A 13,490-nucleotide genomic window follows, 5' to 3' on the forward strand; every position below is an offset into this window, starting at 1 on the left:
AAACTCCCTTAAAAAAACTCCTCAGCTCCTGTTTACCCTCCCCTTTGCTCTCTCTGGCTGTTAGCTTCCAATTGCCTCTGCTCTTTCCAAAGAGTGCAATTGGGGGCTGAACTTTTGCCTGATCTAACTAATCACTGATCAGTGAATCCGCTGCAGTGGTAAGCTCCTCACCCTCCGACCACATGCTTGGCAAGCAAGCAAACATGCAACCCCTTCACCAAAATTGAAACATACAGCTTACCTCCATTAGCTAAACAACTCTCATTTAATGCAGCTAATCAGTTCCACAGGCTCACCAGCTGCCTTGTAAGATTTCCCTGTTCCTATTTTACCCCCTGTTCCCTTGTTGTGATTGTGAACTCCCAATCAAGGAATGCTGGCTAGGTAGACAATTCCTCCAAGGGAAAGAGTACCCTCCTTTCCAATAACAGCACTGCCACTGAGAAAGCCCAATGGGAGGAATTCCCTTATGACATCTTCCCTTGGAAATGGCAGAAGGTGGTATGGCTGCAACTGTAAAAATGTAAAAATAGCATATGCTACCTGTGAGAATTCCAGCAATATTTACTGAAACTCTCTCCTCTTTTGAAATAATTTGCAAAGCTTTTGTGGTGGTGGTGGTGGTGGTTATAAAACTGAGTAAGAACCAGTAAACATAAAAGCAGAAGGATTTCTCTGCCCAGAAGTAGTTCCAGAGCCTGAGAGATGCTTGAGGAAGATGTCCTCAGTGGCCACCCTTCCTCATTTCTATTCCCTCCTTCCCTTGATTTGTCCTTTTCCTCTGAGCTTAATATCCATAGCTGCCTAATGGGAAAGTTTAGCATTCCCTATTTTGGTGTTCTGCAAATATATTAAGATAACAACTCACAGTGACTGAGAAATCTTGGACCCATACTCCAAACACAACTAGAGCTCAATAAGTTGTAGAAAAGCAGGGAGAATGAGAGTGAATGGATGCTTTGCATCTTCCCTTTCTTTCCCTTCCTTACTGGTTTCTAGAGACACCAGTCAGCCACACAAGGTTGATGAGCTATAATAGTTAAGAGGCTCCCAGTTGTAGCCTTCTTGAACTATGGATCTTGGTAATTGTCCATTGATGACTGACCCTAATGCCCTGATCAACAGCAGAATTTCTGTTAGATAAAACCTGCATATATAAACCATTCTCTAACATTTTCTTTCCTCTTGGAATTTTTAAAATTACTCCTGCATTAAATATTGCCAAAGCTTCTGGAACACAGATCAATGTGTGCAACTGCTTGACATTTTAAGTTAGTTTTAGTAGCACTCTACATTCCTCACAAAGAACCCCTGCTGTTTACTGGGGAGGCTTGAGGGATTTTGATATAAATAAAATGCATTAATATTTATTGTGGTAAAGACAATTACAATTTAAAAAAGAAATATAGCAACATGGACCTAATAGAACTTTACCATACTGAGAGGTGTGCTGAAAAATATTCAGGTATTCCGCTCAGTCTCATTAGTATGTTAAGTCACATTTCTTTCCATGCAAGAGTTCTGTGTCTTTGAAAATTGAGCACATATTTAGTTGCTGAATCTTTCATTTGGTCTAATGTAACCTTCTTTTATGGAAAATGCACTGTGATTCCAGTCTACATTTAACACTAGCTCCCTTCCCATATATCTGGGCACACGAACTAGACAATTATCTGAAAGCTACAAGGACAGAATAACAGCTGAGAGTTTTCCAAAGGCTTTCTCTGTCAGAGAAAGGTAGAGCTTGTCTTGAACTTGATTTTTGGATCAGGGAGGATACTGCCAAGAGCAATTAGAGGCAGCTTTGAAACCAGGGGAAGGAAGCTAAACAACTCCTGAGCTCAGGTGGTGTTCTCATTTATCCTTTGAGTCCATGAAAAAGGACTGGAAAGGGAAAGAAGAATATGGCAAATGAATGACTGCCTATCAAAACGGTGTCTGTGGAAGGGATTTGGTCTCCAGGATCATGATCAGCATTTTCTGGATGGTAAACTAATATGAGTTCACTGCATCTCACAAGGAGAAGAAATGATGTTTGATCACAGAATGTGAGATTCTTGAGGATGAGTTCATCAGGGGCACAGGGTGGAGAAGAAAATTCTGATGCAAGGATGACCAGTAATGACTTGTGCCCTCTTGAAGGAAATGACAGAAATGACAGAAACATCAGGAAGAACACTGTTCATGAACTTTGCTAGCTATGTACTTGTGCTCAAAATAATAAAAAAAAGAACATTATTAACTTCAATTATTACAGGAAAGAAAACATAATTGAATAGGTGAGATCTGGAGATATGTTTCTTATAACTGGAATACAGCAAATGCAGAATGCAGTTTATCCAAAAAGAACAGAAGCAATTAAAAGGAGGACTGGCACTGTTTGGTCCTAGACCCAGTGCTCTTCAGCAATTTCATTAATGGGTGAAATACTAGATTTGCAGAAGATTCGGAACTGGATTAGAAAACTAAAACATCAGAGAATTTCAGAAAATTTTAATTGATTGTGATAGGTTAAAGAAATGTAATCAAGTCAAATACAAAGTTCTTAGGGAAAAAAATCAAATGTGCAAATATAAGATGGAGGATAATATGCGTGAAAGGGATCTTGGAACTCTGATCGCAGTTTGATACGACTGCCAAAACACAAATGTAATTTTAGGCTGCATCGATATGCAAATCGATAAATTTCCAAATCATGGGAAGCAAGAGCTTCACTTTATTCTGTATTGGTCAGACCTTACCACAACAACTGCGTCTGATCCTTGACAGCACACTTTAATAACGCTTCGGATAAACTGGATTCATCTTATAGAAATCCAGCTAGGATGGTCAGAGAATAGAATCTAAATGAAGAATGATTTGAAGGAGCAGGTCACATTTAGCTTTTAGAAGTATAAGAGAAGATATGATAGTGTTCTTAAAATACCTGCAAGGATGTTTCACAGGAAGTCAAAACCTATTCATTCTGGAATGCAGGATGAGGAATAATGAATTTAAGTTGCAGTAAGACTAACTCTAACTTATTGGGAGGGGGAGGGGACTTTTTGACTGTAAGAGCAGTTTAGTAATATAACCAATTACCCAGGGAAGTTGTGGCCCCCCCTTTCACTGCATATATTCTAGCAGAGACTATACAACCAGCTATCATGGATGTTTAATTTGGATTTCTGTTCCTAGCAGGGAATTGATTTGATGGGGTAAATGGCTCCTTCCCACTCTACAATTCTGTGGCACTGTCTCAGGTGGCAGTGGCTGTCTAGGCCCTCTTGGACAGTGTCTTGCTGATCAGGATGATTTCCCAGGAAGGGATCACAGCTGAATTAGAAGCCTCATATATGCAAAAGATGCCCTCTGCTGTTAATCTACAGCCCCCTCTCCAGTGCTTGTAACTACTTTTTTGGAATGCATGGTGTGGTAGCAATTTTAAAATGACCTTTAAACACCTCTTATTAGATACAAAAGTTGTTGTGAGAATATGAGCATAGAACCTCCTGTAGTCTTTCGAAATAGTTACTCTAAGAGTCACAGCTATCCTCGACCAGCCAGGCTTGCATTTTCTCTGATGTAGCACGTAGTACTTTTTAACTGCAGTTCTAAAACATTTATAGCAGCGTCTAAATGTATACTGTACCCTGGGGATCCAGCTTGCAATTTCAGATATGTATACACATAGGTTGATCCACTGTCCTTCACCCTCTCTGAAGTACCCCCATTAATAAATATACCATTAAGTATAATACAATCATTAGCACAGCATGGGGATTGGATATGGCCCTCTAGCTGTGAGTTATTTAAAGGTTACAAAGGCTTGAGAAGTAAGAGAAAAAGGAAAGCCAGGCTGCAACACGATAAACCAAAATTCTTGGATTTAAACTGTTTCAACTCAGCTGAATACTATAAAGCTAAGTATTTTCTGTGAGCCAGATCCTTGCTGTGTATCAGGTTAAAAGAAGAACCTGAATGTCACCCATTCTAGCTAGTTAGATTCTGTCTGTGCAAACATCTCTGACAGATTCTTCCACACTGTATGGTTTGGAAGAAAACAGATCATTTAACACAATCAAAGCAGTAGGTAGGAGAAAGCATAAAGTTAATTAAAATATATTAATTTAACTTAAGTGGAGTTCCAGTGATGGAGAATGTGAAAGAAACAAGGGTTACATTAATTAAAACTGCTGACCAAACTGTAACCTGAAGGCAAATTCTAGAATTCTGCACGTCTGAAGAGGTCCTTTGCTTCTCTGAAGGCTTGTGCAAAGTGCCTCCCCAAAAGCAGAGGCATCTGTGGGACTGGAGAGGTTTCTCAAAATGATGGAAGAAGCTTTATGGCATTGCAACATCAGTTCCATCCCTTTAATAGATGCATGGGACATCATGTGTGTGAAATTTACATAATGAAGTTGTAATTTTCAAATGGTATACTTCTGTTAACTTCATGTTAATTTTAATTCATTAAATTAATTCAATGTTAATGTTAGCAGCTAAGTAGTTTAAGGCCACAATGATCCAAAAACTCATGGGTGGGGGAAACTCAATGTAAGACCAGGATTACTTGGTAATGAAATCATTACCAGGACTACTAACTAACTGATAATAGACTCATGGGATAGAGATGGGGAGTTTGCATTGAAACAACACTTCTGCCATCCCACAGACATCACTACCCATGATATATGTTTAACTAAAATACTTGTTTCGCTTTCCTGCAAAAATAATTTTAAAATGCTTATTTCTTTGCATTGTGCCAAATCTAATTACCAGGAATAGTTTGTCAGAAAAAAAGGAAAAAAAAATAATATTTGTTGTTCTGGTTTGGGATCACGATAGTCAGTTACATTCTTCCTGCCTTTTTTTTCTTTCCTTCTCTTTGCCTTTCAGTAACTTCTCACTCACCATGCAGCTTCTTTTCTGAGTTCAGCTAACTTGTGTAAGCGTTGAAGAGCTTTCTCTTGTTTCTTTTCATCCTTTCTTGATTTGGATGCTACATTCCGAGCAAACTCCCTCTGTTTTAGCTCCTTGAGCCTCTGTTAGAAATAATTGGAAGCAAGCAAGAAAAAAAAAAAAATATTAATGCAAAGAAAGGAACTTCTGTGAAGATAACACTTTGCAATACTAGAAACTATTATTTGGTTTGGATTACCCTATTTATAAATATTGATAGGGGGAAAAATGAATGTGCTTTGGCATGGCTGTGATGTACTTTTTGAAAAATTGGTCAAGAAATTTGGAGCTGCTTATATCTTTTATGTAGTACAATTAATACTGTGCCAAAACCTGCCTTGCAATTTCTCAAAAGTTCTCTTTCTGTGTAATTTCTGTGCTCCATTTTCCTATCTTATTCCCAGGCTACTTAAGAATTTATTTCTCATTTCTCTGGGTGGTATTTTTGAGCTTACTTTATTGATAAATATGTTGGAAGTGGCTGCAGTGGTTATTTTTTCTTGTTTGTTTCACATTGTTTCATCACTCTGAAGGTTCCCGGGCTACTCACAGTTCCTAAGGTGGAAACAGCTTAGAGGAGGACTTTTCTGCGCTGTCTTCCATTAGGATTTAATTGATGCATGGGAAGTTAGCAAATGCAGGCTGCTGGAACAATTATTGTGCAATGAAACATAAGGCATTCTTAAACACAATTTGCCCATTCCCCTAACCAGGTAAGTGCCAGAACAACACATTCTGAGAATATTACTGAGATTCTCTTCTCCTTGAATTAAATTTCAACAGCCATTTTTTCCCATGAAATCCAATGAAAATTGTTCAGGAAAAAATATGTTTCCTGCAGAGACTAAGTAAAATGCTCTATTCCTTTATTTTAAAAATATTAGTTTAAAATGAGACAGAATTCCTAACATTTTAAGGAAGGTGCAGCCCTTGGGATTGTTTATTTCCAAAAGCACTCTGCCTTATAAATCTGCAGTTTCCCCTGAGAAATCCTCCGTTTAAAATTAATTGTTTGACTGGAAGATTCCCATTGCAAGGTCTAATATTTAGTCTTTCTTTATTAAATGTCTTTTTAATTGTCTACTGAAAGTATCTCACCATGCAATCCTATGTATTTTATCAATCAGAAGTTAACTCCACTGAATTCAATGGGCTTTCATCCCAGCAGGTTTGTGGTCTTATACTATACATGAAAAGCAGAGCAAAACAATTGCCTGGTCTGCACCTCACAATAAGTTAAAATGTGTTGGTTTCTTCTTGACTTAGCATTTTTATTCAGTTAACCATTATGACTAGAAACCATGGTTTATGGGTTTGTTTATCATACAAACCCAATCAACTGTGGCTTATTACTGAGGAAGAGGTTTTTAAGATGAGATGGTGATCTCCCCTCTTCTTCAAGAAGCCATTGCTGGGTGCAACAAGATAAGATCATTTCCAACCAAACTCCAACCTTCTTTGTGAAAAAGGTGGTCAGGCTGCAGTTTCAAAGGACCCTGGAGGAAGCAGATCATCTGGACCTCTTTCAGTTGATTCAGAGGTACACTGAGCATGCTTGTGGATGACCTCTGGCAGGACTGGGATGGGGATGATGCAGCCATCCTGGTCCTTCTCAGTTAATTAGTGCCTTTCACTACCTATGATAATGGCATATTTCTGGACTGAATCTGAGGGCTGGGAATGGGCACTGTTTTGCAATGGTTCTGGTCCTTTCTCCAGAGCTGATTCCAATAAGTGTTAATGAGAGGGAAGCTGTAGCCCAAGGCCCCTGCTTTGAGGAGTGCCTCAGGGATCATCACTCTCCTTGCTCCTATTCTAACATCTGCATAAAGCTGCTTGGTGAGGTCATGGAACAACATGGAGTGAGGCATCATTGATACACCAACAATATCAATTATACATCTCCACCCTAGACAACCAAGCTATATGGTCAAGATCCTGTCACAGTGCCTGGAGGCTGCTGGAGATGTCTAATTGCTGTCATTAGACTTGTTGCTGTTTCCAAGTAGTCTTTAAGGGCAGCCCAACTGGATGGTAATGAGGGCATGGATTACTGTATTTAGGTCCTCCTGACCAGGTTGGGTGACAACTGATGCATCAACCAAAGCTGAACAAAAGTCCCACTGCCCATGGCCTCTGCTTGTTGCTCAAGCAAGTGCCATGAGTCTTGAAAAATCCCCAAATTGCAAACTTGCTCCTTCCCGGGGTGTGCCTGCCCATCCAGAAACTACTCTGGCATCAACAGAAAACCCCAGTGTACAAACTAACTCTGTCTTGCTTGGGCTCAGATGTCCAACAATTGCCCTAACATGTTAGGAAGTTGGGATGGTATAGCAGCAGAAGAATTGTCCAGTGTGGGGCTATAGTAGCAGTCAGTCCAAGATGAACACCTGGCCAAAGTGTCCTAATCCAGACAGTATTTTCTTAATCTATTTTAGAGTCCAGCTCTCCTAGACACAGCACAGGAACAGCTTAAGGCTGCAGTGTAGAAATGCCCATAGTCATTCAATTAAATTAATCAAAGTTCAAACTTTTCAATCTACTGTGTATCCAAACAAGCTCCAAAAATCAAACCCATTACATGTTCAATCTTGGAAGATAAACACATTCCATTAGTGTAATAAAAATGACCAGATGAATCAATCAAACACTGTACTACTTTATTAAGGGCAATCTTTTAAAACAAATATTTACACTAAGGTGCTCTTCTCCTGCAAGGCTGCCCTAAAGCTGCTACCAGCTGCTATGACAAGGTTTTTTTTGGCAAGTTTGAATTCATAAAGGTGAAGCCTGTGATGACAGATATTGGGATAAACAAATTGCAGGAGAGAGGTTTTCAGAGTAACATGCATACCTGCAAAGAAACAGAATTCAAGTTTTCTCTTTTTTTCAGGAAAGCCGAATTTCTCAGTGCTATGCCCTATGGCTTGATTACAAAAAGGCTTGCTCTGATTTTCAAGTATAACTGGAATATGTATTTTGTTGTGTATCTGAGCAATGGTATTAATGTAATCACATATTTTCTTAGTAATGAATTATTATAGAAATAAAACTAGTAATGGGGAGAATATTATTCATTTTGCATTTTAATATGTATTTATATAATTCTGCATTTTAAAACCAGAAACATGCATTGAAAGTAAGTAATCCAGTGAAAATATATAGTTCTCCAGTAAAAAAATATGTTATGGAAAAATGAATCCAATATACACACGTTTTGAAAACTCTACAAAATGCTTTTGATTAAAAGAAAATTTTTGTGAAATATACAGATATTAGAGAACTATTTAAACTTTTTAAAATACAGAGGCAAAATGGGAATTCGCCACATTTAGGAATTCACCACTTTTGTCCAGTCTCAGATGCCATGCCTTTTCCACTTTCCTGGTTTTGTCTGGCTCATGCTGTTTTCTGATGAGGTTCCCATGTGATAAGACAGACCATCTGATCACTCCTGAGGGGTACCCAACTGGCCAGATGTATTCTTCCTACTTTTTGGCAGAGTCTCCTCCCACATGTTGTAGATACTCCAAACTGGTTAGCTGCTATAGGGCTACAGCATGTCCATTTCCAATCCTGTCTTTGCTCTAGCCCAGAGGTAGGAAGAATGTACTGTGAATTTACTAGACCTCAAGGCCAAATGGCTTTCTTCTTGTCCAGTCTGTCATTCTTGCCATCATTTATTTATTTATTTATGATGATAACGATAATGGACCACAGCACATGAGATAAGAGGCTAACCTTACTCTTAACTATTCTGCCTGATCTCTCTCTCTCTCTCACCCTCACCTACCCACCCACCCACCCACACACACACACACACACACACATGGGTTAGGTAAAAAGGCACCCCTAGAAACCTTATCTATCTCTAGCTGTTTATCCATATCTATCTATCTATCTATCTATCTATCTATCTATCTATCTATCTATCTATCTATCTATCTATCTATCTATCTATCAGATTTGTATGGCCACCCATTTTGAAACATAACTCTGGGCAGCTTGCACTCTTGTGCAAAGTGGAGGGGGGATCCTTTGGAAAGCAAGCAAGTGGGGATTAGTTTAAATTATATTTCTTCCATAGTTACCTTGATCTGGATTAAAGCTTGTGCATTTATTTAAGATTAAGTGAAACATAATAAATTAACAATGAGAAGCTTAGTTGCATTCCAAATAATTAATGCAATGTATGTTATTTTACCCTGAGATTCAAAATAGACACATAGTGCAAAACACTGGATGGGATTGGACAGGATAAGCCTAAGATTAAAGGACATGTTGGGTTTTCCCACTGATGAGTTGAGGCTCTGTCCACCCATCTTTGACTTGGCAGGAAACTATACCTGCATGTACTTTGCTATCCCTGTTGCCAAACCCAATCTTGCCTTCATTGCTTCTGTTGTTGGATAGAGCAGTCAACTGATTTCCATCAAGGTAATCAGTGAGAAAGCCTAACAGTTATTATACACCTTGAAGTTGCCCTGGATATTGTCAGAAGAAAGGGGGTAAACGTTACTCAAAACCAGTGCAACTAAGGATCACTTAAGTCTGTCTCTTATGCCATGCTTAGATGCAAATGGGGAAGGACTTTTATCTTTGAGTAATGGGGAAAAAAAAAAAAAAGAACCAGAATTATATCTCAGTCCTTTCACATAAAAAGTTACCTGAGTTTTCCCTAAACCTTACATTCTGTAACTAAATAAACTGATCTTTTTAATCCTTGTTCTGCAGCATAACTTTGTCAACTGACTGTTCTTTACTTGGCACTCTTTATTAATTCTCAAAAGTAATTACTTCTCAAAATTCAGTGATTTGGAAAATTCTTGTTTGATGTTAGAGCTACAAACACTCAGCATATTCCATGCTTATATATATTCTTTGTTTTGGATTGATAGATCTCATCTTATGTAGGGTGTCTCCTGGGCTTTTTTCTTCATTGATATTCTTTCCCATTAGATCTTTCAGCTTTCCTGAAAGATTTTTTTTTAATTGCACTGCTCTTAGTTTTCCTAGAGTTTTAAATTCTCCTATCGGAGTTTTGCTTCTTTGCAAGAACCAAGCTTAAAGGGGATGTCTTCCTTTCATGTTATTTTAGAACCTAATGATTAAATTTCCTTTTCTCCATGCCTGTGTTCTTACTGTGCAGTATATCAGACTTCATACAAAGCATGACAATAAATCTTGAAACTTCAGACACTTAACCCTTGTATTCAGGAAGTTGCTTATAACTTAAGCTTCACAGATATGACCTAGCTCATCAACTGCTTTCCTGCATACAATGAAAAAGGCATGTATATGCAGAAGATCTGCCTGCTGCAGAATATCGAAATAAAGCTGTTTCTATAAATGTGCCCTAAGGTTTACATTCTAGGCTCTTTTCTCCTGCCTTTTGAGTCAATGGACTTTTAGTATCTATATAACAGGGTTTTTTGGTTTTTTTCTGGCCTGAGAATTGCTGGTCCTTGCCTTACCAGTTTTAGCTCTCACCCATTGCAGGCTCCAAGTTTGGCTTTTGTTGTTAACTTATTTCTGTTCTTTGTTTTAAAAACTTGAGAACTGTCTTGTTTGGATCAGACAAAGCACCCAACCATGTGTGTAAAGTGATTAATGAGGGGATAGGAAGTGATGACTGCAGTTGTCATTTAATACTAGTTTTCAGAATTTAAATAGAGCCACAAAGTCTCTGGGGACCTTGAGTCTTCTGCAATGTCAATTCTTCCTCTCCTTCCTTATTCTCCATCTCCCATCTCTCTCACTCCTCTATTTATAGGCCTGCTAAGAATTTAATTAGAAAGAAGTATATAACAGAATAACTTGTATAAGATATTATGGTAATTAGAAAATATAAGTCCTGTTAAATGAGATTTAAGTTTATGTGGATCAGCATTCACTTTTTCAACAAGGGCCAATGGCTGTTCCTAGGGTTAGGGTTAGTACTGAGATATAATCCTGCATGGAAGTAGCCTAATTTAACTCTGCTATTTATAGTGGTAGCTGGCAGTGCTAATACAATTGGAGATGTCCTTTCCTTTCCTTTCCTTTCCTTTCCTTTCCTTTCCTTTCCTTTCCTTTCCTTTCCTTTCCTTTCCTTTCCTTTCCTTTCCTTTCCTTTCCTTTCCTTAATAGGAATCTTTATGAAATACATTTCATACCATACCAAAATGTATTTGCTCTTTATTGTTTCCATGTGCTCCCTTTCTCATTTTGAGTGATACTAGCTTGGTGCCATTTGTTTGTTCATATGCTTTCATAATCCTTTAAAAGATGCCAAGAAAAAAGGCAAAGTGAATTATTATACTTGAGACAGTTGTCATTTCAATGGTCCATTCTGACTTTTTAAGGAATTCTTTATGAGGACCAATACATTGTACAGCCATTTAAATAATCATGACTTCTACTATAACTATTCCTCAGATGGAGCTTAAGAAACTTTATAGTCTCTAGCAGTTAGAAAGTAACTATGTAATTAATGTTGAACAAAACCTCTGGAACTTTTAAACTGTAGAAATCCAGACTCTGAGACTTCTTTTTATGAAAGCCAGTTCTTCTATGGATTTCTGACTCCATCAGAAGAGAGAAGATTATGCAGTGATGACCCTGGGTACTCTTTACATTCCTTCTCTCTCTTTAAAATCCAAGTACTGTAGCTGATTTAATATACATGTTCTGTTCTTTGAGTATTAATGTAGCCACAAAAGAAGAATGTAAACATATTATCCTCTGGACCAAATCAGAATATATTGTCAAGAACTGGTTGAAGGAGCAGGATTACACATTGCAGCTTGAGCTTCACAGAAAAATAATCCGGGAATATCTATTCATGTTGAATGAGTTATTAGGGTTGAAGTGGGTGAGGTGAGTCTCATACCAGAGAAAGCAGTCTTGTAAACAAGGAACAAGTAGCTGAGAAATGAGTAACTTACATATCTGTTGAGAAGAAGGTCAAAGATTTAAAACTTGGGAGAGAAAAAAAGGACCCAGTGAATTATGACCAATCAGACATCAATACCTGGCAAGGTTTCAGAGGAAATCTAAAATGATTGACTTTAAATACCTTTAAAACAATGTGGTGATTCCCACAAATTAGCATTTGTTGAAAATAGGTCTTGGCTGACTTCATTTTTGGATTAAGTAACTTCCCTAGTAGATTATGAGAAACCTCTGTCCCTTTTGATTTGCAAGTTAATAAAATATGGTCTGATTAACATGTCTGTTAGATGCTCTGGTAAGATTTTATTTAATGCAGAGTTTTACTTAAATTAGGTAACAGTTCCTATGATCATTCATTATCATATGCACTTCCTTCAGAGTGTATGTTTTGTTTTTAGGGATCCTAAAGCACGCACACATTTCATTTTTCATCCACATTACTTGAGGTAAAAGGTGAGTGATTTTAGGGTTTTATTCCCCTTCCTATCAGATTACCAACATTTTCAAAATATCACATCTAGGGCTCTGGGAGGGAGCCCTTCCCTTCTGTCAACTCCCTATGCCTTTGATAAATATAAGCTGCAAAACCCAACTCTTGGTTTAAAATAAATAGAAATAAAGGGAGAGCCAAAATAAGAGTGTTTTAGATAGAATTTATCCTGACACCATCCTACTAGCACTGTGGATGATCACTAATGACACTCATCAACCTTTCAGCAGACTAAAACCAGGGCTGAACCTGCTTCCCTTAGTTCTGCTTCCCTCTTTGAGGAAGCACCACCAGCCTAAATAAGTTCACTGGGAAATAAGCTCCCATGTTCAATATGGTTTCTCCTAGGTAAGCTTAGATGATCACATCAGCCAGATGCAACAGAATTGCAAAATGTGTACTCATTACTTAGGTAGTTCCTGCTGATATCATGAGCCTTGAAACTTTTCCTTTCCCATACTTCTCTCTCTCTCTCTCTCTCCCCCCATGAGTTAAAATGTGGACACATGTTTACTAAAACTAGTGGTTACATCTGTTTCTATCAGCATAACAGATCAACAGGGCTTCTAACTTGCAATGGGCCATGCTTGGCATCTATTCTTGAGGTTACTTGGCACACATGTTTTTTTCCTCCCAGCCTTCAGTGGTTCAAAGCACTATGTTCCCAGCCTTTCTCACAGTCCCAACCAAATATTTCAAGGTATGAAATCATAAACTTTCTATCCTCTATCTTTCTCTTCCCTTCTACCCCATTTTCATGAGTTGTGTGCATAAACTGTTTGCTTCCCTTCTCACTGTGAGAAAGAAAATCATTGACCAAAGAATGAGATGTTAACTTAGAAAATATTTAACAGCTGATTCATATGAACCAAACCAAACTGGCTAGATAAAACCCCTGTATTAATGCCTTGGCTGGAGAAACAGAATGCTTATCACATTGCAGATAACACAAAACAGGGTGAGATAGCTAGTACTGTAGACGGCAAACATAAAATTCAAAATTATCTGGACAGGTTAGAGAACTGGGATGATGATGATGATGATGATGATGATGATGATGATGATGATGATGATATATTTTTAAATGTGTATGTTGCCTGACTCTCAATGAGCCTGTTAACAAACT

The 13,490-nt window shown here is 38.0% G+C and overlaps 1 protein-coding gene across 1 annotated transcript in view; it reads right to left on the minus strand.

The window, feature by feature from the left end:
- Positions 1 to 13,490, minus strand: part of ZNF804A (zinc finger protein 804A) — a 70,395-nt gene that overhangs the window by 17,589 nt on the left and 39,316 nt on the right. Inside the window, exon 3 of the mRNA XM_088135820.1 lies at positions 4,894 to 5,024. Coding sequence (XP_087991946.1) covers positions 4,894 to 5,024 — 131 coding nt within the window. The remainder of the gene's footprint in view (positions 1 to 4,893; positions 5,025 to 13,490) is intronic.

Source organism: Python bivittatus, unplaced genomic scaffold, assembly GCF_059951505.1.
Source record: "Python bivittatus isolate LINGU-HERP-01145 unplaced genomic scaffold, Pbiv_v1 ctg000200_np1212, whole genome shotgun sequence".
Taxonomy (NCBI): Eukaryota; Metazoa; Chordata; class Lepidosauria; order Squamata; family Pythonidae; genus Python; species Python bivittatus.